Source organism: Triplophysa rosa, linkage group LG5 (assembly GCF_024868665.1).
Source record: "Triplophysa rosa linkage group LG5, Trosa_1v2, whole genome shotgun sequence".
NCBI classification, from domain to species: Eukaryota; Metazoa; Chordata; class Actinopteri; order Cypriniformes; family Nemacheilidae; genus Triplophysa; species Triplophysa rosa.
The window spans coordinates 14,008,959-14,035,416 of record NC_079894.1 but is presented as its reverse complement, the minus strand read 5'-3'; the positions used below and the strand labels follow the sequence as shown (position 1 = coordinate 14,035,416).

The 26,458-nt window shown below is 39.3% G+C and overlaps 4 protein-coding genes across 6 annotated transcripts; 2 read left to right on the top strand and 2 right to left on the bottom strand.

Annotated features, from left to right (window-relative positions):
- Nucleotides 1-213: 213 nt before the first annotated feature.
- Nucleotides 214-12,764, bottom strand: mfn1a (mitofusin 1a). Its single transcript, XM_057334571.1, is given in 18 exon segments — nucleotides 214-390; nucleotides 638-772; nucleotides 2,738-2,934; nucleotides 3,025-3,147; nucleotides 3,315-3,535; nucleotides 3,670-3,772; nucleotides 4,536-4,554; nucleotides 4,762-4,850; nucleotides 5,009-5,135; nucleotides 5,276-5,397; nucleotides 5,906-5,973; nucleotides 6,285-6,438; nucleotides 7,218-7,325; nucleotides 7,456-7,564; nucleotides 7,949-8,073; nucleotides 9,839-10,001; nucleotides 10,305-10,440; nucleotides 12,650-12,764. Coding segments are annotated over 18 exon segments (2,184 nt in total). The 3' UTR covers nucleotides 214-320.
- A 2,179-nt stretch (nucleotides 12,765-14,943) lies between these two features.
- si:ch1073-184j22.1 (erythroferrone) lies at nucleotides 14,944-20,943 on the top strand. Of its 3 annotated transcripts, none has more exons than XM_057334227.1 (9): nucleotides 14,944-15,331; nucleotides 15,811-16,072; nucleotides 16,386-16,502; nucleotides 16,900-17,014; nucleotides 18,726-18,853; nucleotides 19,085-19,196; nucleotides 20,059-20,149; nucleotides 20,257-20,335; nucleotides 20,528-20,943. In XM_057334227.1, exons 2-9 carry the CDS (start codon nucleotides 15,935-15,937, stop codon nucleotides 20,624-20,626), a joined length of 879 nt encoding a protein of 292 aa, XP_057190210.1. In that variant the 5' UTR covers nucleotides 14,944-15,331; nucleotides 15,811-15,934; the 3' UTR covers nucleotides 20,627-20,943. The 3 variants fall into 3 exon arrangements, with proteins under 3 accessions (XP_057190210.1, XP_057190209.1, XP_057190208.1); XM_057334226.1 differs by having other exon boundaries at nucleotides 15,730-16,072; XM_057334225.1 differs by having other exon boundaries at nucleotides 15,683-16,072.
- A 1,062-nt stretch (nucleotides 20,944-22,005) lies between these two features.
- On the bottom strand, nucleotides 22,006-23,886 carry si:ch1073-184j22.2 (dual specificity protein phosphatase 18). Its single transcript, XM_057333572.1, has 2 exons — nucleotides 23,817-23,886; nucleotides 22,006-23,254 (listed from the first exon to the last, which is right to left on the bottom strand). Exon 2 carries the CDS (start codon nucleotides 23,248-23,250, stop codon nucleotides 22,672-22,674), a length of 579 nt encoding a protein of 192 aa, XP_057189555.1. The 5' UTR covers nucleotides 23,251-23,254; nucleotides 23,817-23,886; the 3' UTR covers nucleotides 22,006-22,671.
- A 1,439-nt stretch (nucleotides 23,887-25,325) lies between these two features.
- On the top strand, nucleotides 25,326-26,385 carry sft2d3 (SFT2 domain containing 3). The gene has a single exon (XM_057333571.1). It carries the CDS (start codon nucleotides 25,432-25,434, stop codon nucleotides 26,101-26,103), a length of 672 nt encoding a protein of 223 aa, XP_057189554.1. The 5' UTR covers nucleotides 25,326-25,431; the 3' UTR covers nucleotides 26,104-26,385.
- The last annotated feature ends 73 nt before the right edge of the window (nucleotides 26,386-26,458 follow it).

Genomic DNA, 26,458 nt, shown 5'->3' with positions numbered 1-26,458 from the left:
GGAAAACAATGCACAGAGGCACATGAATTTACAGTAAACCTCTGAAAAAAGGGGGTGTAAAGGGTTCTCATTTCTGAACACAACACGTTCGGTTTTTATGATTGTAAGAACAATGACCTCAGCACTAAATTGAAATACATTTGTATGTCAATCAAATACGAAAGTGGAAATATTTTTCACACACTGTAAAACATTATAATTACCTAGATCTTGTGATCTCCTCGACTAACTCATGGTGTTACTGAAATCTGAAGATGTTTCAGCTTTGAACATTAGAGGACAATCTAAATCCAGCCCACCAGCATCTCTGCTCTGGGTAGTTAATGTTGAATCTGTAGATACTGAGCGGAGAAAGACTCCAGTTGTAATTCCAGATCAGTGGCTTTATGCCTGTGAATAAACAAGTTCTGTTTACAACAGTATAACCACAAGCACAATTTATATTTCCAAGCTTGTTTACAAAAATCAGATGAACCTAAATTCAAAGATGTTACAATACAAGGTGATGCCTCACCTTTCCTGTACTTACCCTAAAACCAGTCTTATCTAAGGATTTGCTTTCAATTAAAAGTAATTATCTCCAGTATCTGCTGTCATTCAGTATTTCTCTCTCACGCATATCGTGACTGTCTCATACCTGAGCATTTTGGAGTGTCTCTGGACACTCTCCAGATGCTGGATCCTGGCAGTGAGTCTGCGGATCTCCGATTCAAGCTCCATCTCGCTCTTATCAACCTGTTGACACATGCGGGCGAAGACGGCTACCATCTCCCTGAAAGAATGCAGAGACTCATATCCTTCACACCTCACCCGCTCACCCTCATATTGCAGAGCTGGTAAACCAATATTTCAAATGGCCTAATACGTTCATTAAATGTATGCTTGCATGGCGATCACTGAAGTGAACTGTTGTTGTTTTTCTTTTTTAATTGTCATTAGCTTGAAAATATATTTAATCTAATCTAGTGCTGGGAAAGGCAATTCATGTTTCACATTGTTTGACTTTGTTTCTTAAAGGTCCAGTGTATGAAATTTAGTGGCATGCCATCTAGTGGTAAGGTTGGGAACTGCAACCAATGGCACACTTCACTCCCCCTTTCGAAGCACTACAGCGGCAAAACAAGACAAAGATGTCATCATGTTTTAGCTTCTTTGTCAAAAAGATAACGTATTTCGAAATGCGCCCTGTAAAGCAGTTTGTCCTTTCAGGGCTACTTTAGAAATAACATGGCGATTTCGATTCAAGAGGACCTGTGGTGGACGTAGATAGAAATAGCTCTTTCTAAGGTAATAAAAACATAACGCTTCATATGGCATAAAGGTATTATGTATAAAGCACCTCTGAAGACATATATTTGTATATTGCATTTTTGTCAATAGAGCCTCCACAAAATTACACATTTGACTTTTAACTTGTGTCTGTCGGGAATTATTTAAAAAACAGTAATTCATTCACTCATTCACCACTAGGCCTAGTTTAGATTTAAACTGTGATAGTTTTATATAAATTGTTATGTATTAAAGCGGCCATTCCCTGTGATGCCAATTTTCAAACTTTAGTTTGTTTAGTGTGTAATGTTGCTGTTAGAGCATAAACAATATCTGCAAAATGATAAAGCTCAAGGTTCAATGCCAAGCGAGATATTGTCTTTAACAGAATTCGCTTTTCAAGGACTACAGAGAACGGCTGGAATCGGACTACATTCCTATACTTCCCGGGTAAATGATGTCACTATTCCGAGTTTTGGACTCCGCCCAAAGGAATATGCCAAAAAAGGGGCGAGGCCTTCCTTAGAGAAGAGGAAGAGCCACTGGAGTAGTGTTTGGTTATCAGAGATTGTAAACATTTGACTGAGCTGAGCAATTAATTACTTTCACTTTCATCACAGTCCTATAGCTGGTAATAAGAATTCAGCTACACACTTTCTAAGATAACCAACAGTCAAATAACAGCTTCCGTGACTTTAACATCGGCTGTGAAAGCTGTTCTGTGTAATACACTGATATTGTGTTTGTGTGTGCTTACCTCTAAAACACTTCTATGAAACGTCCTTTGAAGTCCTGCTTGCAAATGTCTCCTAGTCTGTTTTATTATCCAACTTAGGTCCAATATAAAAAGGAAAACCTAACGCTTCTGTTATTAGTGTTAATTAATGTAACCGGTCTGACCCAGTCGATCCGGTGTCATTTCCCTCGCTATAGTAGGGAAAAAATTGCGATCTCTAACAAAGATTGACGTTTGCACATGCACTAGCAGACCTCCATTACACTTCGATCGATGCGCATGTTTTTAACTGATGAAGTGAAGTTGACGCCATTGTTACTGTTTATTGCTAAAAGCCTAAGCTTATGAATACATGTGCTCTGAGAGGGGGACTGACCAATCACAACAGCCTGAGAAGCGGAAGTTCGCTGATATGGTGTGGGTGGGACATCATCAGATACACGGTCTAAGCGGGGAACCAATCACGACAGACTGGGTCAGCTTTACCAATCAGAGCATTTCGGAAGGAGGGACTTTATATAAACCAGAAAAAATCCAGTCGCTTTGTTAGAAGAGGGACAGCGGTGAACAATAAACTTGAAATATGTGAAATGTAAAGCATTTTTTGAAACTAGTAACATGAACATCCACTGTTAAACACAAAAAACATAATCAAAGCTTCAAAAACAGCAAAAGAATGGCTCCTTTAATAAACAACAGAATCGTGAGACTGAAACATGTCTCCACACTCACTGTTGAACCTGCTGTCCACAATTGCTACTGATAATATGAAGCATGGCCTATAGTCTTTGAGTTGCATAATCCACAGACTGCTGTTTGAGGGCTCTCTCTTTAGAGCTATTGGTCCAAGTGAGTCTTTCATACAGGTAGAGCAAACTGTAGAGACTCACAGAAAGAACAACAACCCTCCATCCCACAGACCTCCACACCTGTGCAAACAAGAGACGTGTACATGTACTGTATATGTTTCAGAGGTTTAATAGTTTAGTAGAAAGAGCTTTTTAAATCCTAATTCTTACCACTCCAGCTATAACCAACATGTTCATTGATGCTCTTGAAGGGAGCGAGACCAGCCCTGTTGCCATGGAGATGGCCAGCTCCTCATGGGTCTGGGTTCCAATGGGAGCAGAAGAGGATGTGGCCTGTGCAAAACCACACATCATCTCACTTAGTTTTAGAGCCAGATTACTGGCATCACTTCATAGCATTTGTCTTTCTCTAATTTTAGAGAGTAATTCATGACAAACTGCTCATTTGTAGACCTTTAAAATGTGATCATTTCATTTGAGCTATTAAAAACAGCAGGTACTTTGACATTTTGATCCAACAGGCTCAATGCTTGTCTCGCTTTTGCAGGGCCCAGGAAACGGTTCACCAAAGATGTCAAGCCCAGTGAGAACCGAAACTCGATGTCTTCCTCGAAATCTGCACACAGGCTGGCAAAATTTAGGTCATAGGCCATATTAAACTTCCTGTTGGGGAGCTGTAGTTGACCTCGGGCAGCAGGGGGCAGCAGAGGACGTATTGTGTCTAGACAGGATAATCAAAGGAGAGCAGTCAATACTTAAAGCAGTTAGGAGTTAGGTCTTTAGCAATAATCTGGAAAGGTAAAGCTCTCTAAAAAGTAAACTTTTTGTAATGATCTGTGTGTAGGAGATATATACCCATAATATCTCTCTGAGATGTCAGCACACAACCATTAATACAACTAGAACAACGGAGGTCCAAATTTTTCACCATTCTCTCTTCTACATACGCCAGATGTTTCTGCAAATTAGACACAAATTACTTCCAGCTCTAATACAATTAGCAATCCCATCACCCTTAACTGAAATCTGCCAAGTAGGACATGTACCTGGACATGTTCCTTGTGTCTGGATCTTTGATAGTCCTGGAACTACATTCCTATCAGTCAGATTTTAGGATTAGGGTTAGAGCTGACATTGGGTTGTGCATTGAAAAACTTTCTTATCAACAATCATTAGCCTACAATTGTAGGAGTAGTTAAGGTTTCGGGTTAAGGATGGAGACTGGACTTTGGTTGTTAGACAGGAATGTTGTTTGGGACCTGCCAAAAATGTTCATCCAGGAATATCACCTATTCAGCAGTTTTTTGGTTACTATAAAGTTGTTGTGTGTCTGTGTTTAACTAAAAAACGGACTCAAAATTAACATACCATCTGAACTTAATGAATTATTGATTCATTTTACAAATTAATGCAAAGGTGTGTTTGTTCAGTCACAATAAAGCTTTTCACTGAAGAACTGGTTCTCTGAATCTTAAAGTGATAGTTCACCCCAACTGTCATCATTAACTCACCCTCAAGTTGTTCCAAACCTGTATTAATTTCTTTGTTCTGTTAAACAACAAAAGAAGATACAGTATTTGGAAGAATTCTTGTAACCAAACAGTTCTGAGGCACTATTGACCATAGTAGTTTTTTTCCCTGATAGTCAATAGTGCCTTAGAATTGTTTGGTTACAAACACTCTTCCAAATATCTTTCGTTTTGTTCAGAAGAATAACAAACTTTATAAAGCTTGGAACAACTTGAGGTGAGTATTGATGACAATTTTTTTTGAGTGAACTATCCCTTAAACTTTGCATATAGATTTCATCCTTAAATTGTCTAGAATCTATTTTTTATACTGATTTCTTTAGCTTTTTTGGTGTATAATATAATGAAAAATATTGTTTGAGATTTTTATAATTTGTAGAATTGGAAAAATGATATAAACTTCAATGTAATGTAAAACTCACAGTTTTGTACAGGGCTAAAATCAATGCAGAATTCATCCACTAGAACAGACAGGCCATGAATCTCTTCAGCCAGTGCATTGGCTACCTAAAAAGCAAAGCTGAGAATGTTACTTCTTGGGAAACAAAGTTTAGGTATCGGCAGAGAGAGATTATATTTACATTTTATTCATTTATAAGATATATATAATGTTTTGTCGAAACAAATGTAACCATACTGTTGTAAGAGGTGATGTAGGAATGTACCTTGGCGGCCACTTCGTCCGTAACAGCCTTTATCTTGTCTTTGACGTTCTCGGTTAGGAAGTTCAGCTGATTTCTTACAAACTCCAACCGGTCCACGAGAGCCTCACGTTCTTCCAGGGAGAAAATTCTACAGAACAACAAAACATTCATATGTATACAGCAATGGCTTTCAAATAGAACACCTTTAGTAGAAACAAATGGTTCTGTTCAGACTGAGAGGTCTCAATAGTGTGATCCTGGAACTTTGGAGACTCTGTTGGAACTCACTTCTTCTCTGCTGAAGAAATATTGATGGCATCCATGATAGCCTTGACTGACTCTGTGATCTGCCAGATTCTGATTGTGTGCTGCTCAAACTTTGTCTTCACCGCAGACTGGGAGATAAATTCCTGTGAAATTCACACAAAGCACGTTCTTAGAGCCATTATTGTGCAGTTTACACAAGGATTAGGGATCACACTGCGATTAAAACTAATCAGAAAGAAGATTGTTGCTAAAATGTCATCTACACTACACATCTAGACATTGCTGCACTCTGCTCTCATAGTTAGATGTTGAATGTTTTCTAGGTAGACCCATCTATTATGTCATCATAGATTACTGTGAATTTTCATCCCAGGATTCAAAGAATGAGAGGTGCACTTACCTACTCACATCCACTAACTGCCACTATTGGAAGGGTGGTTGGAATCTATGATGGAGGCCAAGCATCTCGCACATCTAGGATCCAGCAGCAGATGGCCTGAACTGACACAAAGCAGCTTTGCTGAAAAGGGACTGTCTTCTAGTCTAAACAGCACACAGACAGGACTCGGACTACTCCAAACACTTCATTCTTTTCAGCTTTATTGTCAGACAACGATAACCTTGAAACCGTTGATGGCAGTGTATTCTCACCTCAAATGTTCTCTCAAAACTCTGGAACTCTGTCAGTCGCTCCTGGAATCCTTCAGCCAAAGTGCCGCCTGTGAATATTAAAAGCACACGAGCCATTTCGCCCTCATAATACCAGCCAACAGCCTATAAAATATAAAAATGAGGCATGTGCAATTGAGCATCATTTTGTGTATTTTTCCACATTTTAGGGTAACATGTAAAGCATAGTTCTTAAAATTACTGTATCAACTCTGATTTATTAGCATCTGCCTCTGAGAGTTTTATGGTTGTTTTACTCTCATTTTTAACTTGGCTAAGCCTAGTTTTTCCTGGTCTCCCTCCAGAACAGTGTCAAAAACAGAAGGCTCGGCGCTGTGGGACACAAAGCAGTGGAGCCTACCAGTCTCTGGCATCCCCTGGGCCTGGTGCATCCTGGCACTCAGCACCTCCTTGGCAAAGATAAAGAAGATGCGATCAGGTGCTTTGTTGAGATCCACTACCTTCAGCTCCTCCACCAAGAAACTGATGCAGCGATCCATGTGCTGCTTCCGCACCTGAAACGCAATGAAGGAGAAACAAACAAAACAAAATGTTCACAAATTTAGTGAAAAATAATCAGTAACATGAGTAATCAGTAACAAGACAAAATGTTTCATTTCATAAACATACTATTGCTTAATGGACCACAAGTTCAATTATTATGCATTTGGCAGATGCATAAAAGCAACATAATAAAGCACAATAAAGTATATTAATGTTATACATTCTATTAAGTAAAAAAATGTATACAAAATATATATATATTATATATGAATAAATATATTAAATAAATATTCATATTTAAATGTACACAAAACTCATCTCTTAAAGCGATAGTTCACCCAAAAATGTCATCATTTTCTCACCCTCTTGTCATTTCAAACCTGTATGACTTTCTGTCTTCCGAAGAACACAAAAGAAGATATTTTGAAGAATGTTGTTAACCAAACAGCGCCAGCACTCGTTTAGTTTTATTGTATAGACACAATTCCAAAGCAAGTGAATGGGTGCCGGTTAACAGCATGCTTCAAAATATATTTTTCTGTGTTCTGCGGAAGAAGGATGGTCATACGGGTTTAAAATGACAAGAGGGTGAGTAAATTATGACAGAATTTTCACGTTTGGGTGAACTATCGCTTTAAGTTTAACACATTATCTTAAAAATGATCTGTAATATGAAACTACAAATATCAAATAACAAAGAAATATGCATCATGGACAAATCTCACTTAGCACAGTGGTTTATCACTCATAATTCATAAATACAGTTCATGAGTCGTGTTATAAAACGTACATCTTCCAGATACTCTGGCTCCAGGACAGATGCGTCCCAGCGATTGTTCAGGATAAAAATGTTGGGCTTTGAAATGCGCTCATTCACTTTGTGGAAAAAGTGCTTCTCCTTTGAAGTGACACATGAAAAAAGAGCCTCATATTTAATAAAGAAACGAAAATGAGAAACGGCAGATAAAATATAACAAAGCCAGTAAGCTTGTATTGTTTTTGTTACATTGTTTGATTTGTCTGCTCACAGTGTTCATGATGGTAGAGTCAGAGTTGGCCACGAGCACAAAGACATCAGCATCTAAACAGAACTTGTCAATCCAGCTGTCCAGTTCTGATGTGACATCGGTCCCCGGGCTGAGAGGTGAGAAGCATATGAGTCATTAAAGTTACAATAAACTACAGATCGCGTATTGCTTTCATATCAATGATTTGAGATCAGTCTACTTGGTGTCTATTATGCCTGTCAACAAACAGCATTTAGAAATGAAAGATATGCACCAAACAGGCTTCTGCCACCCATGATACATCTAGGGCAGTACACTGCCAAAATCCATTAGCGCTTTCACTTGCCCCGCTTTCATAACACGTCAAACCTTGTAGAGCTCCTTTCAGACGTCCATGTATCTGCCAAGGATGCTCTGAGTATGCCAGAGATTGCGTGTTGTTTGTGTGCCAATCCACCCTGCAGAACCTTAATCCAATCCTGACAACCCGAGCTCAGCGTTGACCGATCCTTACCTGTCCATTAGGACCAGATCATCTCTCAACAGGGCTCACTTAGTTTTGGGCCAAAACACTCTGACTAGACAGCCCGAGTCAAGATCCCTGTCCATGTGAAGAGCGTGGGCCAACTGATTGACTGTCTGTAGAGTAAAAAGATAATAAACTGTGATGATAATAAACTGATAATAAAGATAATAAACTGTGAGCTTTAATATAACAAAGTATTCAGTATTGAAAGACCTTAACACACAGAAGTTATTTATCTCAGGCCACAAACGTTATTTAGCAAATGGTGCTGTCATGATTCTGCCGCATCATGTCATGTTTCTCGTAGGCTAGTGGCAGGATCATGACAGAACCTCATGTTTCATGTGGCGAGGGGTAATTTTGGCCCTTATGGCCTGCCATACACCCTCTCCAGTCTCGTCTCTGTTCCCGCCCTCTCGTCTCCTCATTATTGCTCGTTCATTGTTTCATGCCCTTGTTTCAGCTGTTACCCTCTTGATTTTACCCCTTACTTAATGCCCCTGTGTCTTCTGTCTTGAGCCGGATAATTTTGCTTTGTTTGTTTCCTGTCACTCCCCTGGTTTGTATTGCTGTGTGTTATCAAGTCTAGTTATTTACACTTGAGTTTATGTCAAGTGTTGTATTTAGTGTAGTAGTCTTTGTTCCTGTTTGCCCTTTCGTGTATCTTACCCATGTCAATGTTATTTTACCCCCTCGTGGGTTTTTGTTTTGTTTTTATAATTAAAACCTTTATGTTAACCCCTTACCCGCTGTCTGCACCTGGGTCCTCGGTCCTTGCACTCAACCCTGTGACAGGTGCATTGTGAAAGTGGTTGAAATTTTGCATGTAAGCTAGTTATTATTATTTATGATAGGTTTTCTATTATAAAGTCGGCATGAAATGGAAATTGTGATCGTGTTTTCTTCCAAATCGTGGCGTGTGTCTAAATGCAAACATAAATATTGACCACATTAGAAAACGTAAACAACACTGATCCAATGCTGGTCCAGAAGAACTTTCAGTTTTTTAACACTACACAAATGTTTGAACCAACAGAACATTTATAACCGAATCAAAATGTTGAACAAATATATTTTGAATGGGTAAATAAATAAATAAATAAAAAACACTTGAAATGCTTCTGGACCAGTGTGTATTACTTTCAAAGTGGTCTATACTAAGAGTGTAGTGGCTTCTTGAATAAGAAATATGTAGGTCGAAGCTTGATTTCGACCTTTGGGAATTGATTGGATTGTTTGAAGGTGGAAGCCTGGCCATTGGACAGTCAGTATAGTCCCGCTCCAGGCTAAAACATCATGCAGAGAAAAACATTTGTTTAAAGGAGGGAGTTTCTGATTTTTATCAAATATTGGCAGGGCATATAAATAAAAAAAAATATGACCTACACTCAATCGCACCAGCTCAGACCATAGAGTTGAATATGCAAATTAGTCCCCGCCTCCATTCAATCACATGTGCTTGGACCATTGATTATAGGTGTATTATATGCCTATATTATATGCCTATTATATGTGTATTATTATATGCCTACTTCAATGTGTGAGCAGCGTGTGCTTGTGTTACAGAAGTGGAGTTGAAACAGCAGCGATCGGTTCAGTAACGAGTCTATGCTCCATCCTTACATATCTATGGCTCAAATCTGTACCAATGTTAACAGATTTGAGCCATACATGACGTCGTAAAGGGGGCAGTTTGAAACTGCATTCTTTAAACTGTCTTTGGTTAACTGCAGTTTTATGGAGAAAATACTCTGCAATGTTTTAAAATTATGAATTAGCACATGGTTTATCTTAAAGCATTAAAATCACCACAATCACCACAATACACTTAAACAACATTAAAACTTGATTTTCACTACAGGGGGACTTGCGTCATACTTCGATGCTTTTCCTGTCCTCAGAGTTGTCAGTGGTAAAGTAGGCATGTTCTCCGTCTGTGCCCTCCACACTTAGGAAACAGTTGGTGGTGTGTCCGATTCCACTGGGCAGAACTCGCTCGCAGAGCATGGCATTAATGACTGTACTCTTTCCATTACTCGTCCTGTGAGGAACAACATATAGCACCAAGAAACATGCTATTTAACTTTTTGTTGTTCACATGTTAAAACACTTTGAGCAGTCCTGTATGGTAACACACAGCTTTTTTTACCTTGTTCATGGTTTTGAATAAATTATTGTAATATATTGTATATATTAGCCTATCTGTACATATAAAACAAAATGTCTTATGTTATTTGGTTTGGCTGAACTGAAAACGTTAATAAGCCATCTCATTCAACTGGCCCGTCTTCTCCATTTGGTTTACATACCAGTAAGCTTAGATCAATCATCATTGTGGTTTTACCTGCCAAAGAAGGCCACCTTCATATGTCTGCGGGCTAACACATCTTTGATGACGCTGAGTTTCCTGGAGCAGGCCTGGATCTGCAGGCACTGCTCCTCCTCAGCTACATGCTCTAAATCCTCACTCTTCCGGGTCTCTGGGTACCACACACATATATACAGATGACGTCAAACACCACCTCAAGGTTCTTCTCTAAAGTCTGAAATAATGGCAACCCTTACAAAAATCTTACAACGGAATTGTTGTACACGATACATTGGAAGTACAAAATGTTCACTACATAAATGGGGTATATGCATACGGGGCGATGACGTACTGTACTTCCGCTAAAATCTCAGCCAGCTAATACAATAATACAATACACCTTTATTTATATAGCACGGTTTAAAACAACCAAAGTTGACCAAAGTGCTTTACAACATGCTATAAGACAATAAAAAGACATGTAATAAATAGACACAATAAAACATAAAATATAAGACATAAAATAGAATAGATATACACAAGCTATAATATGTGTGGTGCAACACGAAAACAAAGACAGGTTGTCAAGGGACATTGAAAGCCAAAGAAAATATGTAGGTCTTTAAGGTAGGTTTAAAAACAGTTGGGGCAGTTCTAATATGGGGGGGAGGTTTTTCCAGAGTCTTGGGCCGGCAGCAGAAAAAGCATAGTCGCCTCAGGCTTTTAGCCTAGTCCTTGGGGCATGCAGCAGGTTAGAGTTAGAGGATCTAAGTGATCTCGGCAGTGTATAAGGCTGCAAAAGTTCAGCTAAGTACACTGGAGCCAAGTTGTGAAGTGACTTAAAAACAAACAAGAGTATTTTAAAATCAATTCTGTACTTCACAGGAAGCCAATGAAGTTAAATTAAAACCAGTGTAATAGACTCATATTTGCGCTTTACGGTAAGAAGCCGAGCTGCTGCATTCTGGACTAACTGTAGGCAAGAAACACAAGACAACGGAGCACCAACATACAGAGAATTACAATAGTCAAGCCTCGATGTAACAAATGCATGTATTGCTATTTTTAACATCTTTAAAGACAAGAATGGCTTTACTTCAGAGAGAAGCCTGAGATGGTAAAAACAAGACTTGACAACAGAACTTATCTGCTTTACAAAATTCAGGTTATTGTCAAGCCATACACCCAGGTTTCTAACACAGGAGGTAGTGTATGGTGACAGAGATGAAGTATCAAAGTCATAGACACTTTGATCATTGGGTCCAAACAAGATGAATTCACAAGATGAATTTGCTCTCGTTAAGACATAAGAAATTAGTTGATAGCCAAAGTTTTATTTTATCCAAGCAATCCAAAATGGGCTTAATGGCGTGTCTATTACCACGCTTTAGGGGGATGTAGATTTGGGTGTCGTCTGCATATACTGTAGATGGAAAGAGACCCCGTGCTTATTAAAAATAAACCCTAGGGGAAGCATATAAAGTGAGAACAATATTGGCCCAAGGATCAATCCTTGAGGTACCCCTCATCTTAAATGCATCTCGGAAGAAGAATGATGCCCAATGTTAACAACGAATCTCCTATTTGTGAGATATGACTTAAACCATTGTAAGACTGTGCCCCGTAGACCAATGCATGCCTCCAGACGAGATAAAAGAATATCATGGTTGACCAGGTCAAAAGCAGAGCTAAGGTCTAATAAAACCAGAGCCGCAGACTGACCAGAATCCATGGTCAACATGATATCATTAACAACCATGATATCATTTTTGTTGGTTTAAGCTGGTCATGTTCTGGTCCTTAGCTGGTTTAAGATGGTCAAACCAGCATCAAAACATACCTAACCAGCATATGCTGTTTTTTCAACAGGGATGCCTTTGTCATCATGCCTCGAGTAAGTGCAAAAGTTTACTTAGCTTTTTTCATATTTGTGAACGTAGCTGAAACAGATAGCCTGAAGCGCTTCTCCTATTGGTTGTTGATGTATGACGTAGTGTTTGGATAATTTGACTCACGTCGTTGACCGTAATCCTATGTGCATCTTGAAGCGACCGAGTGAAAAATGCCATTGTCTCCAATGGACGATTTTAGCGAACAAACGTCATCGCTCCATGTGCATATACACCATTCTTGCTGGTTTTACCTTACTGTATATTCAATATTCTTTACGTTCTTGTTGGCTATTGGTAATTTTTTTGCTTCCCTCTCAACCCCGAAATTACTCACTTTAAAATAATAGCAAATGTCAAAATCCTCACATTACCAGTGTACATCGAAAAAATATGGTTATAAAATAGTATCTTATCTATACTTGAAATAAACTAAACACATAGATAGTAAAACAACATATTTATAACAGTAGAAATGAGATAGATCCTTACCTTCTACAAAATTGGATCCCTCTCTGACAAACTCCAGCAGCTGATCAAAAACAGCACTTATTGTCCTTTTTGCCACCACAAAGTGCTGCAGTGGTGAAATATCATCCTGCTCCATGTAAAATACTAAAAGCACAGTGAGTTTGTATGACTAAACACAGGATGACAGAATGTTATATAATTGTATGAGCCTGTATACCTAGTAGTAGCCTATATGCATAAATCTTTGGTACTCATTCTGCCAACAGGATTACAACCAAAGATCAATGGTACCGCTTCTCAAATGAGGTCAAAGATCAATACAAGTATATTAATCCTTTTCGAAAACATCTGTTCTATGTTTCTGTATTTAAAACTCATGCAGCCATTAAAGAATTCTGTTTGTGTACAGTAGTGAGCAGTGAGCATGTCTGTGCATAGCAGCGCTAGCAATCTTAAATCCTCTTAACCAGGACTTAATTAAATTGATGCCTACTATCACCTTGTAACCACAAACTGCTATTTACAACAACGGTTAAATAGCTTGAGGATTGTCTACATTGGCAGTCAGATGTGTTTTTATTACAAAAGCAGTGGTTTTAAATTAAGCTTTTAAAATAGTTGAGCTGCCATTCCCAGCATTGGGTTTGCAGATCCCATTCCCTCGAAAATTTGTTTTTTTGATTTTGGTTCATCAATATGTTTTATCATAACTGGATTTCACTTACACATTTAACATTTATCATTTACAGTCTTTCTCTGAGAAAAAGTTAAATAATTACCCCCAAAAGGCTTAAAACATGAAAAAACAAGCTCATATCTCTCATTTATTTGTTGGATCCCCATTAGCTATGCCCAAGAGCATTGCTACTGTAGTCTTCCTGGTGTCCACACAACACTTAAAATTCATACGTTACATACATAAAATAAAAAAATACAATTTTCACTTTAAACCTTACTTAAATCTTTAAGTACCTTAAAAGGTAACAAAACCTTTTACAAATACAATAATCCAAGGTGTGCCTTTACCTGGCTTTTAAAGGTCCAATGTGTAATTTCTTGCAGGATTTATTGACAGAAATGCAATATAATAAAAATTAACTATGTCTTCAGAGGTGTATAAAAATCTTACATAATGAAGCGTTATGTTTTGATTACCTTAGAATGAGCTATTTCTATCTGCATACACTCTGGGTCGCCTTACATGGAATTCGCCATGTTGTTTCAACAGAAGCCCTAAACGGAAAAACTGCTACGGCGCACGTTTTGTAAATACATTTTCTCCTTCGGCAAAGAAGCGACAATGTGCCAACACCTTAGTGCTCTGTCAGCCTCCGTACAGTGCTTCAAAAGGGAGGGTTGGAGTGAGCCAATGGTTCAAATTAGCGACCTCACCGCTAGATGCTGGTAAATTTCATACACTAAACCTTTAAATTCTGATTTAGTAATGACAGTGGTAAAAGATTGCATGCTTTCATTGCTCTATACACTGTATGTCTAAGAAAATTGAAGGGACAAACTTTTCACACATTTTTTCACACAGTATTTATTGTTTTTTATTTGGCTCAAGATGATACCATCACTTAATAAGGATAAGGTGCTCTGCTATTCTCTAAATGTGTTGACTCACGCTGAAAATGATTATTGATTTTCGTGTGGCAACAGTTTCTCACTTTTATTATCTTGTTTGATTCCAACTGCTTGTGCCAGTGTTCTTATATTTGAATTTTGCAAAGAATGAGTCCAACATTTTGATGCTTTGGTAGCACAATAGAGGTTGTGTAAAAAGTAAAGACCAGCACAAATGCTGTTGTGTCAGCCAGGAAAAAGCAAGGGCCAAAGGCTGATAAAGAGGGAGGTGTGGTGGTTTACTACATGTAAGTATGCAACTTTCCTCTCAACTGTCATCATGCTCTACAATTCAGCATATCTGAAATGCACATTTCTGCCCCACCCACATGCTGCTCGCTGCTTGCAAATTGTGAATATAGTGTGAGGGAAGTTTTTTAGAACCATTGGAGCAGATCAAGTTTGACAAATTAAGAATTAAGAGGTGGAATTGAACTTGGGTGAGAATGAAGCAATGCAACCAAATATAAAAGTCTGAGAAAATAACTTTTTTCTTGAAATTTAGTCTTAAATGTGTTAGATTTGTATCTCTTGTTACTTATCTGTAAGGAACATCTATAAACAGAGTAAACTCCTCAATCCATTTGAAAAATCCCAAAACATGGCACTAGGACCCTGCAGCTGATGGTGATGGTGAGAGTGAGAGTAAGGGTTGGCAGAAACAGAGGAATGAGGTAAACACAAGACAAACGAGAAAAGGGTACTCCTGAACATTGTAAGAAAGAGAGACAGACAGAGAGAGGGAGACAGTGTCTGACTAAAGAGACAGAAAGCTGATGAAAGACAAAGTGACAGGTCAAGATTGAGTGTAAGATATCAAGAGGAGTGGACAAACTAAAGGGGGAGGAGGAGTCTGGTCTGGGAAGAAGCTAAAAAGAGTGGAGCGCGAAAAGAAGCCTTCAAAACAGTGAACCCGCTGCAGCAGAAGGTGAGACACAGGGTTGATATGGAATAAACTAGAACCTGGCAAGAACTCGGCTGACAAAATGAATTATCATCACTGAAGGAATTACCGAAAACATAAACAGACTGTGCGAAGGCACCAGAGGGGATCAGAAGACAATTCAATGTAACAAGGTGAGATACCACCCACAGAGAGAGATTGTGTATGCCACACACAGGCTTTATCACAGCCGGTCACATCACAACCGCCGATAAACAAACACGTTAACAAAAGCCACACACAGAGTATTTATCGAATACACACCTATGCACTGTGCGTGACTGTAACACAGACTAGACATCCATAAGTCAAGCTAAGAGAGTTTAGACTAAAGTCAGGAGGCATTGAGAATCTTGGATGACACGTGAAGTAGACTAAGTGTGAATGAGAAGACGACTGGCAAAGCCTGGCAGACAACTCTCAGTCTCTTACATCAGTATGAACGCATGTGGTCTCGCTTCTGAACTGATTTAAACCAACTACAGGTTATCTTTTCTACTTGAAAAATCAAACATTGTGGAAATCACTGAAGAACATCTTTAGGAACTACTGTCAACAAGAGGACTATTCCCAAAGTAACATATTTCCTCATCCTCGGATCTTCTGGACCAAGGATCAGTTCCATCGTGTGAACCCAAAGGACGTTCGGTCACCTTTTTGTAGTGGGATGGAAGCTGTGCATTGAGCTGCAAAGTAGGGGTTGACTGTGCTGGACGTTTATCTACTGACACTGCAGCATGAAGCTCAGGCATGGGGCGGGAGGGGCACTGATGGCCTTGCTGCTGAGTTTCCTGCTGACTACATGCACCACACAAGACAGTGAAGAGAGCCTGGAGCTGCTGGATGAGAACAATACAGTCAGCACAGAGAGCCCTGTAAGTCATATTTCATACACACACCTGCTCTTCACCTGTCAGGGCCTAAAGAGAGTAACACAGTGGAATTGTGGAAAATCTCGTAAATCAGAATGAAATGCTGCAAATATTTGGTGAATTTTATCGCGATGGTGTAACTATCATTAGACACGTGAGAAAGTATGGTAATGACCATTGTAGACTTTGTGGAGAATGTGACCTCATTTTAAATGACTGATTCTTTTCTGCATCTATTTGTGGTACTGTTAGCTTAATGACAGGTTGAAGAAGAAGCTGTCATGTAAAGCATTGACATGCTTAATAACCTTTACAGGAGACTGTATCGTCAGACATAACCTTCGTGAGCCCCCACAGGACATGGATAGCCTTTAGAGACAACTCCAACAAGGGTGGAAATAAGAAACCAAGAGGAAACAAAAGGCTCTCCAAGGTAATCTAGGTTAAACACACGTATTGCTTAACATGTAGGAAATTAAACATATAATTATAAGTACACTGACTGAATATTTAACAAAAAAACATACAAGCATTTCGCTGCTGTCCTTCTGCACCTTGTATCTCCTTATTTTTTGCAATAAATCATTGTTATTAGTCACCCTTTATGTTTGTCACTGGATTTTGCAAATATCTAACCAATAAAAGTATGAAAGAGTGTTTGTTCAGTGTTCCTGAAAACAGCAAATTTGGACATACAAGGTTTCAGAAAGACAGCATCTATTTGCTATAGAACACACAGACAAACCCAATGAGGCCTGCGAGAACATATTGACTGGAAGTATGGTTATCGTATAATTTTATGGTAACTTGAAAACTTTTTACATTTCCAGCATGGCCTACCAGGTCCACCAGGCCCTCCGGGCCCCCAGGGGCCTCCTGGTCCTCCTGGCCCCCAACTGCCCCATCATGCAGAATTGATACAGGACTTCCAAGTCAAATTGAAAGGTATTGTTTCAAATGTGGGGCCTTACATCCATTTACACACGATCACAGACAGTAAAAGAGAAGACATGACTCATGACTTTATATGAATCTCAAGAATTTAAGAAAATCTGGGTATTTTAATACTTTGAATATGATTTTATTTATAGTCTACTGGCAGTCTTACAGCTGTTATAATGCCATTAGACTCTCAGACACTCTTGGGGCTTGTGTGAATGTCTACAGGTTACATCATGCTTGATGTAAATATTCAGAATACTTGTACTAAGACACCAGCATTGCTGAAGTAATTGGTGGAGACAACACACACATTTTGACAATAAAAAAAACTTTATGGTTTTTACAAATGGGGATGTCCACAAAGGGATTTTTTTTATTTGTCAGGTTTTGCAATTTTTGGGTACATATTTGTCCCACAAATATGGTTAAGTACACCCCCAAAAGAGACAAATAGACACATGCACAAATGAGTTATTATAATATTATAAATAATATATAATTATTATAATAGTTCTAAAATTCTGTCATCATTTACTCACCTCCTTGTCATTTCAAATCTGTATGACTTTCTGTCTTCCGCAGAACACAAAAGACATTTTGAGGAACTTTGGCACCCAGTGACTTGCATTGGTTTTGTGTCCTTACAATCCACCATTGTTCGGTTACAAACATTCTTCAAAATATATTATATGTGTCATACAGGTTTGAAATGATTACTAAATGATGACAGAATTTTGGGCGAACCATCCCTTTAATTGTTTTAAAATATGTAAATACATTTAAATATGTATCATGTATGTATCTTAAACAACTTCTTTCCCTTATTAAAAAATCGTTATGGTTTTATTCTAGTATTAGCGTATAACTATGTTTTTGGCAAATCGATCACCATTTATATTACTATAGTTTTACTACAAATCCTATGGTGGTGAGACCATAGCAAATGTGCGGTTACTATGGTCCTACTACAAATAAAACAAAAATTAAAGTATGGTTGTTATAACCATGGTTAAATTTCATTAGGCATGGTTGTATGTTTTTGTTTTGGCTAGTTCACTTTCAGCATTGCTTGATGTTTTGGGATGGGTGTTGTCATGCTCATTTGTCGAGCAGGCAGTTATTCTGTTTGTGGGCTGATCTCTTAATAGGTGTAATTTTCCAGGACGTGGATTTGACTTGGCCTGGCCAGAGAATTCCACGGATTCCAGATTTTGCATGTGTGTGTGTGTGTGTGTGTGGAATGAGTGCTGGAGCAGTGCCAGGAAAGCAGACACAGGTCTGTTTGTGCTCTGCTGCAGTGAGCTGCAGGCTGTTCTGACAGCAATATAAAACATAAAGGCTCTTATTCACAGAAAAGCACGGTGGCGCCGTTCGCTCGTACGCGCTAGCGTCCTCATTGCCTCACACTTCCATCCACTCAGTCTGCTCGTAGACGTTCGCACACTCCAAATATTTACATCTCTTATTCACTGAGAGATTGTTTAATGACTTCATATGCAGCCAAGTGTCAGTCAAAGAAAATCCCAAACATTTTCCACTGGCTGTGTTTCAGTGTTTTCGAGTCTGAGCGGCGGCAATCTGCCCTGTCACTTTTGAAACAGTGAAGTCAGATCTCAGTTTCAGGACTGATGGGAATGAAATCTGCTCTTTAGAAGAACCTAAGAATAAAACAGTTGTAGTTGACATAAAGTATTGACATTCTCTTTCCACACAGAGATGGTAGGAACTCACTGTCTGCAATGTGATCAACCACCTCGTGTGGCCACGGCCTTCCGCTGCCGACTACAGCACAACCTGATCGTACCCCGTCGCAGTCTTCAGGAGCTCCAGCCCTTCAGCACTGTGAGTGGAAAATAACATTTTCACTCAAACCCGAAATGTTTTGTTCTGTCCATCCACCGCAAGATAGCACCTCCAAAACCGTTGGGTTAAAATGAAACTCTGAGTGACCCTGAACTCATTAGGATATTAAATCAGCTTTGGCTGATGGTGGGACAGACCGCCGAGCAGCTGGCATGCGAAGAGATGGGCAGTGGCATATTCAGTGATTCCACTTCTGTGTGTTTTCCACAGCCTTCAAACACAGAGCAATTCCATCAGAGAGGACAGGCTTTTAACACCAGCAGTGGCCGATATACAGCTCCAGTGTCTGGCTTCTACCAGCTCACAGCTAGTCTGCTGCTGGGTACGTGGTTCAGAAATGTTTGATCCAGGGCCATTTACTTTGAGAGGGATCTGCCTTTCCAACCAATTTTAGATCAGTTGTTAACTGATCTTATTTGCAACACTCATCTAATATTTGGGATGTGTTCTTAGGGTGCTTCTAAAAAGTGCAGGTCTGCTTTGTGGTGAAAAAAGATAAAGATTCAATGTATAGTGAGTTTTCAGTATATAAAGGAACGTAGGAACAAGTTACAGGAACATTAAAATAATGTGATGGGAAAATAAGAGAAAACTCTTGTAGCTCAAAACAATTCCTATAATCATGCATGTGTCTTTATTAGGCTCCAATGTCAACCAAAGCAAGTCAATTAATCCCTGATGAAAATTAACCACGGTTTTACAAAAGGAACCATAGTTTAGGTATTTGTAGTAAAACCATCAAAACCACAAATTTACCAGTCTCACTACGGTGACCATAGTTTTAAAATGATATTTGTAGTAAAATACAAATGGTACACTGTAAAAAAACAACTATAGGATTTTTTTAAAGTAAATCCTACTAGGTGGTTTTTTTTCGTAATAATTTGTTTTCATCAGGAATATGCACTGATAGGAAATCAAGATGTTCTGTTTAGACCCCTTTGAAGGTTGCATCATGCTACAAGCACTACGCAATATCTTATACCTGATTGCATCATGCCATTTCTTAGGGAGTGTTTGACAAATAGTCCCATCCAGCAGTCTGTCCTTCAGATAAAGCTCGGCAGAACGGGGGTGGGGTCCTTGTGCTACTCTGTCTGCCACAATCCTTAACTCTGCATTGTGTGTGTGTGTGTGTGTGTGTGTGCGTGTGTGTGTGCGTGTGTGTGTTTGTTTCCTCTCAGACTCAAATGAGTCTCAGAAGAGGCCTCAGGCCAGGCAGAGGGACAGTGTCAAGGCCTCCATATGTATAGAGTCTCTTTGCCAGAGTAACGTGTGAGTATTAAAGATCCATGATCATGCCCAATAAAGTCTTTATGTTAAAACCTCAAAATTAGTCAAGCAAATCTCAGATTAGGATTAATGTGTTGGTAATGATGCAGGTCTTTAGAGACGGTGACTGGGGTGAGCGCTACAGGGGGAGTATTCAGTATTCTACTTACTGGAACGCTTTATCTGCAGGTATGAATAACAAACACAACACAAAAATGTAATAAACGTCTTTAATGGTAAACAAAATAAAGTTGAATAAAACACATAACGAGGGGGGTCTCTTTTTCTTCAGGGACTTCACAAAATACTCAAGATGCATTGAAGACGTAATGCACAAACAAAAAAAACCCTTCACAAATGTACATGTTTCTGTTTTTCCAGGCTGGAGAGTATGTGTCTATTCTCATTGACAATGGAACAGGCTCAGCCCTCACAATTCTCCGTGACAGTTTGTTTTCTGGCATCCTCATTGGAGTATGAAGACACCTAATTCCAGTTTCAGTGTTTATGTAAAGTATTCATGACAAAGTAGAGTAATTGCCTAAGAGAAAGCATCTAAAAGAGACTGGAAGACGCTTCAGTAATTATATCCTTAATGCTGTTGCCGGGGCAGCAGGATAGCACTGTTATTGCTTTCCAAAATGATGGCAACAATCAAATGCTGTTCATAGAGGTGTATGTAATTTTTATGTGGTATGTTTATATATTCCATTCTAACAGGACTGAAGTTTATTTATTTGCTTTTTGAAAAAAATGCTGATATTTGTGTATGTTTGTAATAAAACACTTCATAGCTGCTGAAACATGCTCCGGGAATGAATTCAAAATGATTTACATGAACGTAAAAGTTCTTGTTAACGCCTCAGGACAGTGTTTCAACACGCATTTGAAGGTTTAGCCTGATGCAGATGCACAGCTCTGGCTGTGAGACTGTAGACGGTTGTTTTTTTTCCATTTGTTGTTTTTTTTAAATTATGCATTTATAGGCGAATTACAATGCATGCTTTCGAGACACACTTTCAGTACGTCTTAATCTTTGTGTCATGTGTTAATGCAACTACTAAACCTACTATTTGTAGGGTAAGTGGGGTGGACCTGCATGAAAATTTTGGAAGAACAACAAAACAATCCTGTTTCCAGAACAATCTAGCAATGGCAACAAAACCTTCATTGCACAATTAATAACAAAACTGTTCATTTTAGCTGGTAGGGCTGTTGATTCTTTGTGCATGGATGAGAACAGAGCCTGTGAAATGATGATGTATTTAGACTATATGTTCTAGTAGGTGGGGAAGGGGATGAGGTCATTGCGCTGGAAGAGTGGCGCCTGGTGTTTGGCACTGTGCCCTGCCCCCTCTCACTCTCTTTCACACACACATACAAACCATCTAAATGAATGCTCTGCTATACCTTCCAGGGAACATCTCACATAGGATTTGCGGTCGGACTGCATTACCTTACAAGGACGGTTGAAATAATGTGCAGAAAGATAAATGACTGCATGATAATGACATAGTTATTTATCCCATGATGGGCTTAGTGAAAGCAGCCTCTCATTAAACACACAGAGACACAACAAAGTAACACACAAACAACTTGTTTCATTAATTGCAGAAGATGGCTACGGGCCAAACAGAAATTATATTTATTTTTCAGGATAAATAAGAGCCTTACCATCCAGAACATTTCTGTTCTCTTTACTGTCTCGAAGCTTTCAGCACATTCCCTCGCCCCCCTCAAGAGAAGTATGTCTAAAACTTCTCTCTCCTCACTCAGCACCAACACAACAGCGCCAAAAGCACTAAACACACAATACTGAGCCGAGATTTAGAGGAATAAAATTGTATTAGAATGGTGATGAGAGATAATCTGAGATTTTATTTACTTAGTGAAATGTTCACGTTGTGTCACTCAGCCAAATCTGTGATACAGAAATATTTTCACAAGTTACATTTTTAAAACAAGGCAAATAATTAAAAACGAGCCACTCGATGTGAAAATCTATCAAATGTCAACCAAATATTTAAGGTGGTTCCATACAAAAGAAATTCTCTTGTTCCATGCCCAGTACAATATACATTAGAAACTCAAGCATGCTGTTCTTATAACATTGATCGAAATCCGGTTTATAATACAATAAAAAATGTTTCATATTCATATGAAAAATATTAATATTTATTAATTTTTCAATATACATTCAATCCTTTCCCTTTGTTTTGTACAAGATTTGTTAGATGGTTCAACAGTGTCCTCTGTTGGTTAAATAATGTAACATATAAGGTTTCAAAATGTTCTCCAAATTCCAGCCAGGCCAACAACAACAACCAAAAAATTATGAGTAAACACGCATGAAAGATGGATTACATTAGATACCAGGGGTAAATAAAAAATAGTTAAAACTGAACAATGGGGAAAAAACAGGACAGTTGGACCTTTTGAAATGTTTGTGGTTTGGTTCTCTCCATAGTTTTTTCAAGTTATGGTTGAAAAGGGCCCGTCCACTGCAGTTACAATTCCTCCCATGGTCATTTAGCCGAATAAAGCACAATGGAGGTGTATCGTCTAACCCGGCCAAGCCTTGGAGACGGAGGAAACTGTCTCATGTTATACTTGGGAGCCAGTCTTGGTGTTTTGGGCAATGGAAGTGGATCCAATGGCTCAGCCACCTTCACAGTATTCTTACCAAAGAGTTTCTTCTCATAATCTAGAAGCTGGGCCCAGAAGCCTGAATTAAGGCGGATATAGGGTCGACTATCTTTAACCCAGTTATGCGCCTGCCGCAGGGTCACTCCTTTGTACTTCATAAGGTAGGCCATAATCAGAGCAGGTGAGCGACTCATGCCCGCAGCACAGTGCACTAGGGTTCCTCCAGCCCTGTTGTTGTGGATTCGAGCTGTCACATGGTCAAAATGATCACACAGACGGGCATTCGGGAGATCGGACACAGCGACACGTATACATTCCACACCCGGGTAGAACGGGCAGGTGTGGGACAGGGTCACGTTCACAATGAGCGTAATACCTTTCCGGGTGACGAGTGGTTGATTCATGGGAGCATCAGCCCCACTCAGAAAAAGGGTTGGTGTAATCTGTGATAATGACATTGCTCTGTGTGGAAAAAGATGTCAATTTCATCAATTTAAAATGTGATTTAATGTCTCTCATCTCAATTATTTCGTGTCAATATAGTCTTTAAACTTCTAGTTCTGTGAAATACACATAGAATTGTTAATGCACTTAGATCATAGGTCATAAAATTACAAATGTCCACACATGTATGAAAAAGCAGTCAGGAATTATGAAACACAACAATAAAGATCACACAAACAGCAAAAGGCCTAAATACATCAAACAGGTAAAATGTTTGCTCAGTTACTAATGTAATATTGTAAATTATACAAGACAACAACAACAAAAACATTTTTGCTAACCAGTCGCAGGCAACATAACAAAATGGCCACACGTGAAAATCTAAATAAAGACACGTAAACTGTGCTATTCAATTTCTTTCCATTGCAATGTAGCATGTTGCCCATTGTGTAGGCCTTTGTCACATGAAAGCAGTTTATGAATACAGTCTGTAAGCTTTGAGCTTCCATTTCTATTGTTTTTGTATACTGCATTTACAATTGAACTAATGTGTGTTTTAAGGCTTATTTTCAGCACTGACCTGGTCCCTTGGTGTGTTCCGTCTCATATTTAGGCTCTACTCTAGAGTGCAGGGGAGACCCCTGTTGGCACGTTCAAACCCTAAAAAGGCTTTGAAAACAACTGGCCAATAGAAAGAGAGATTAATTTTAAACTCACCCAGCAGCATTGGATGAGCTCCTGGGAGAATTAGCCTATTCGTGACAAATCAATGGACAAGCCTGTTTCAAGAAGTCAAAAAATAAATAAATAATTCAAACTCCAGCCTTCCTAAACTCCAAGATCCTGTAGGAAATCTACATTAAAGGGGTCATATGGCGGAAGTATGTGTTTTTCTATGTTTTTGGTGTGTTATAAGTTGCCCATGCATGCATGAATTAGACACGTAAAATGGCACAAATGAAAGTGTGGGAACAAAAGATGCATTCTATCTAAAAGCGAATGCTCAATCAGACTTGCCTGAAACGCCTCGTGTAACCACACCCCGGCGAATCTACGTAACTTCGTAACATGATTTGACTAAGACCGCCCAAATCTACACGTAGTTAAGGTGGGCGTAATTGTAAATCTCATTGTATCGCCTGTCAGTACAGTTGCTTTGGAACCTGATGTTCCGAATGTGGTAAGAGACGTTACATTTCCGTGAAATGCTTGCAGTATTTGACCAATCACTACGCACTGGTGAACTGGCCAATCATAGCACACCTCGCTTTTCAGAGCCATGAGCTTTGTAAAAAATCAGCGCGTTTCAGAGAGGCGGGGCAAAGAGGAGATACAAACATGCATGGTATGTGGAAAATACAACGTTTTTTAAACTTTAAATGGTGTATACACATTGCGTTACATCTAAAACAAACAATAATATTCCTTTTAGCCATGCAATATGACTCCTTTAAAACAGTATATAATATATGCAAGTATATACAATATAATTTAGGTCCTAAACTTTACAATTAAATGATCTAAAAAGAGTTACCATTATAAACGGTTTCCAAGATCCATGATTATACATAACAAAATGTTTCATATCATGTGTATCATAAAAAGAAAGTTTTAAAATAAGATACTGTACGCAAAATACATTTATATCTAGAACGAGTGTGTTCCTAAGAAGAAATAAGTCAGGTTTGGAATGACATGAGGGTGAGTAAATGATAAGAATTTTCGGTTTCGGTGTACTATCCCTTTAATTAACTAGACTACGTTATGAGTCCTGAACCGGTAGATGGAGCGCTTGACGTTTCTATGACCCTTGAGTAGACTTGTCAAACTTGGTGTCTCTGGATTGTTCATTGGGAACTTTTTTGATCTTTTTATTATTAACTTTTTGCAAAGTAACGTTTTTGTTTCTTTTCTTATTTCAGTCATGTACTAAATTCTATATCCGCCGTGTACAACAACGTCATCAGTTATTCTCGACTTCATGCATCGCTGCGCAGACCAAACAACACATGACACCCAAGTACCGCGAGAGCAATGCAAGCGCAGACTGCTTTGGAATTTTTCGCGGAACTTTGATGTTATACCCCGATCGGTGTGCGCACTGCGCAGCGTAAGCATAAAGTCGAACACATATTGTGCGACGTCACCACAACTTCCTGTTTGCGTTCCACTTTCTCTAATCTCTTCAGCGAACAATGGCTGAATTAAACAGACAACTACAGGAATATTTGGCCCAGTCTAAAAGCGGCGCGAAGACGATATCAGAGTCCAGTTCCAGCACCATCTTAGACATCGATGAACCCGCTACGGTTCCAGGCAGCTGGTTCGGTAGGTGGTCCAGTCCGATCTCCAGTAACAGTCGAGGAGCGTCATCAGCCCAGAGCTCCAGCAGCGGCTTCTCTTGGCCGTGGTCATCAGAACCGGACCCATGTTTACCGGGCATGAGTCGATCCCAGCGACTGATCGGGTTCGGGACGTGTATTTTCTTCTCCGCACTGTGCTTTGGATTGTCGGCGCTTTACGCTCCGTTGTTGTTGCTGAAGGCGCGTAAGTTCGCGCTGTTGTGGTCACTCGGCTCCGTGTTCGCGCTTGTCGGTGCGGCTATACTTCGGGGACCCAGTAAACTCATCTCGACTCCCACGCCGGGAGCCGCGGTGTATTTGTGCTCTCTGGTGGGTACCCTGTACGCGGCCCTGAGCCTCCACAGCACGCTGCTCACCGCTCTCGGAGCCTGCCTTCAGATTGGTGCTATCGTGGGATACACCGTGGCTTTGCTGCCTGGTGGGAGCGCTGGGATGAGATTTGTGGGTGGCATGGCTGCGTCGGCTATTAAAAGAACCGTGTCCGGTAAGACAATGCCGATATGACCACGGATTTTACGGACTATACAACACACAAGCTGTTGAAGTGCTGCGCCATGGACACCATAATAATGGTACTACAAAGTGATTGTGAAAACTGGATATTTATAGAGGAGCCGTGTAAACAGCATGGATTGGATGTCCACATTTTGCCAGTTTAACTGTGACGGGGACCATATACTAAACCTGATAATGTGACTAACACATCAAATACAACTAAACGTTTAATTGGGTCTTGTAGCTTTTTATAAACACTTTATTCTGTAAATAAAATGAAGCTTAATTCTGGATTCTGATGAAAGTCAATGATATATGTAAGATTTTGGGAGGTCAAATGTAAAAGTTGAATGGTGTTGTAGGT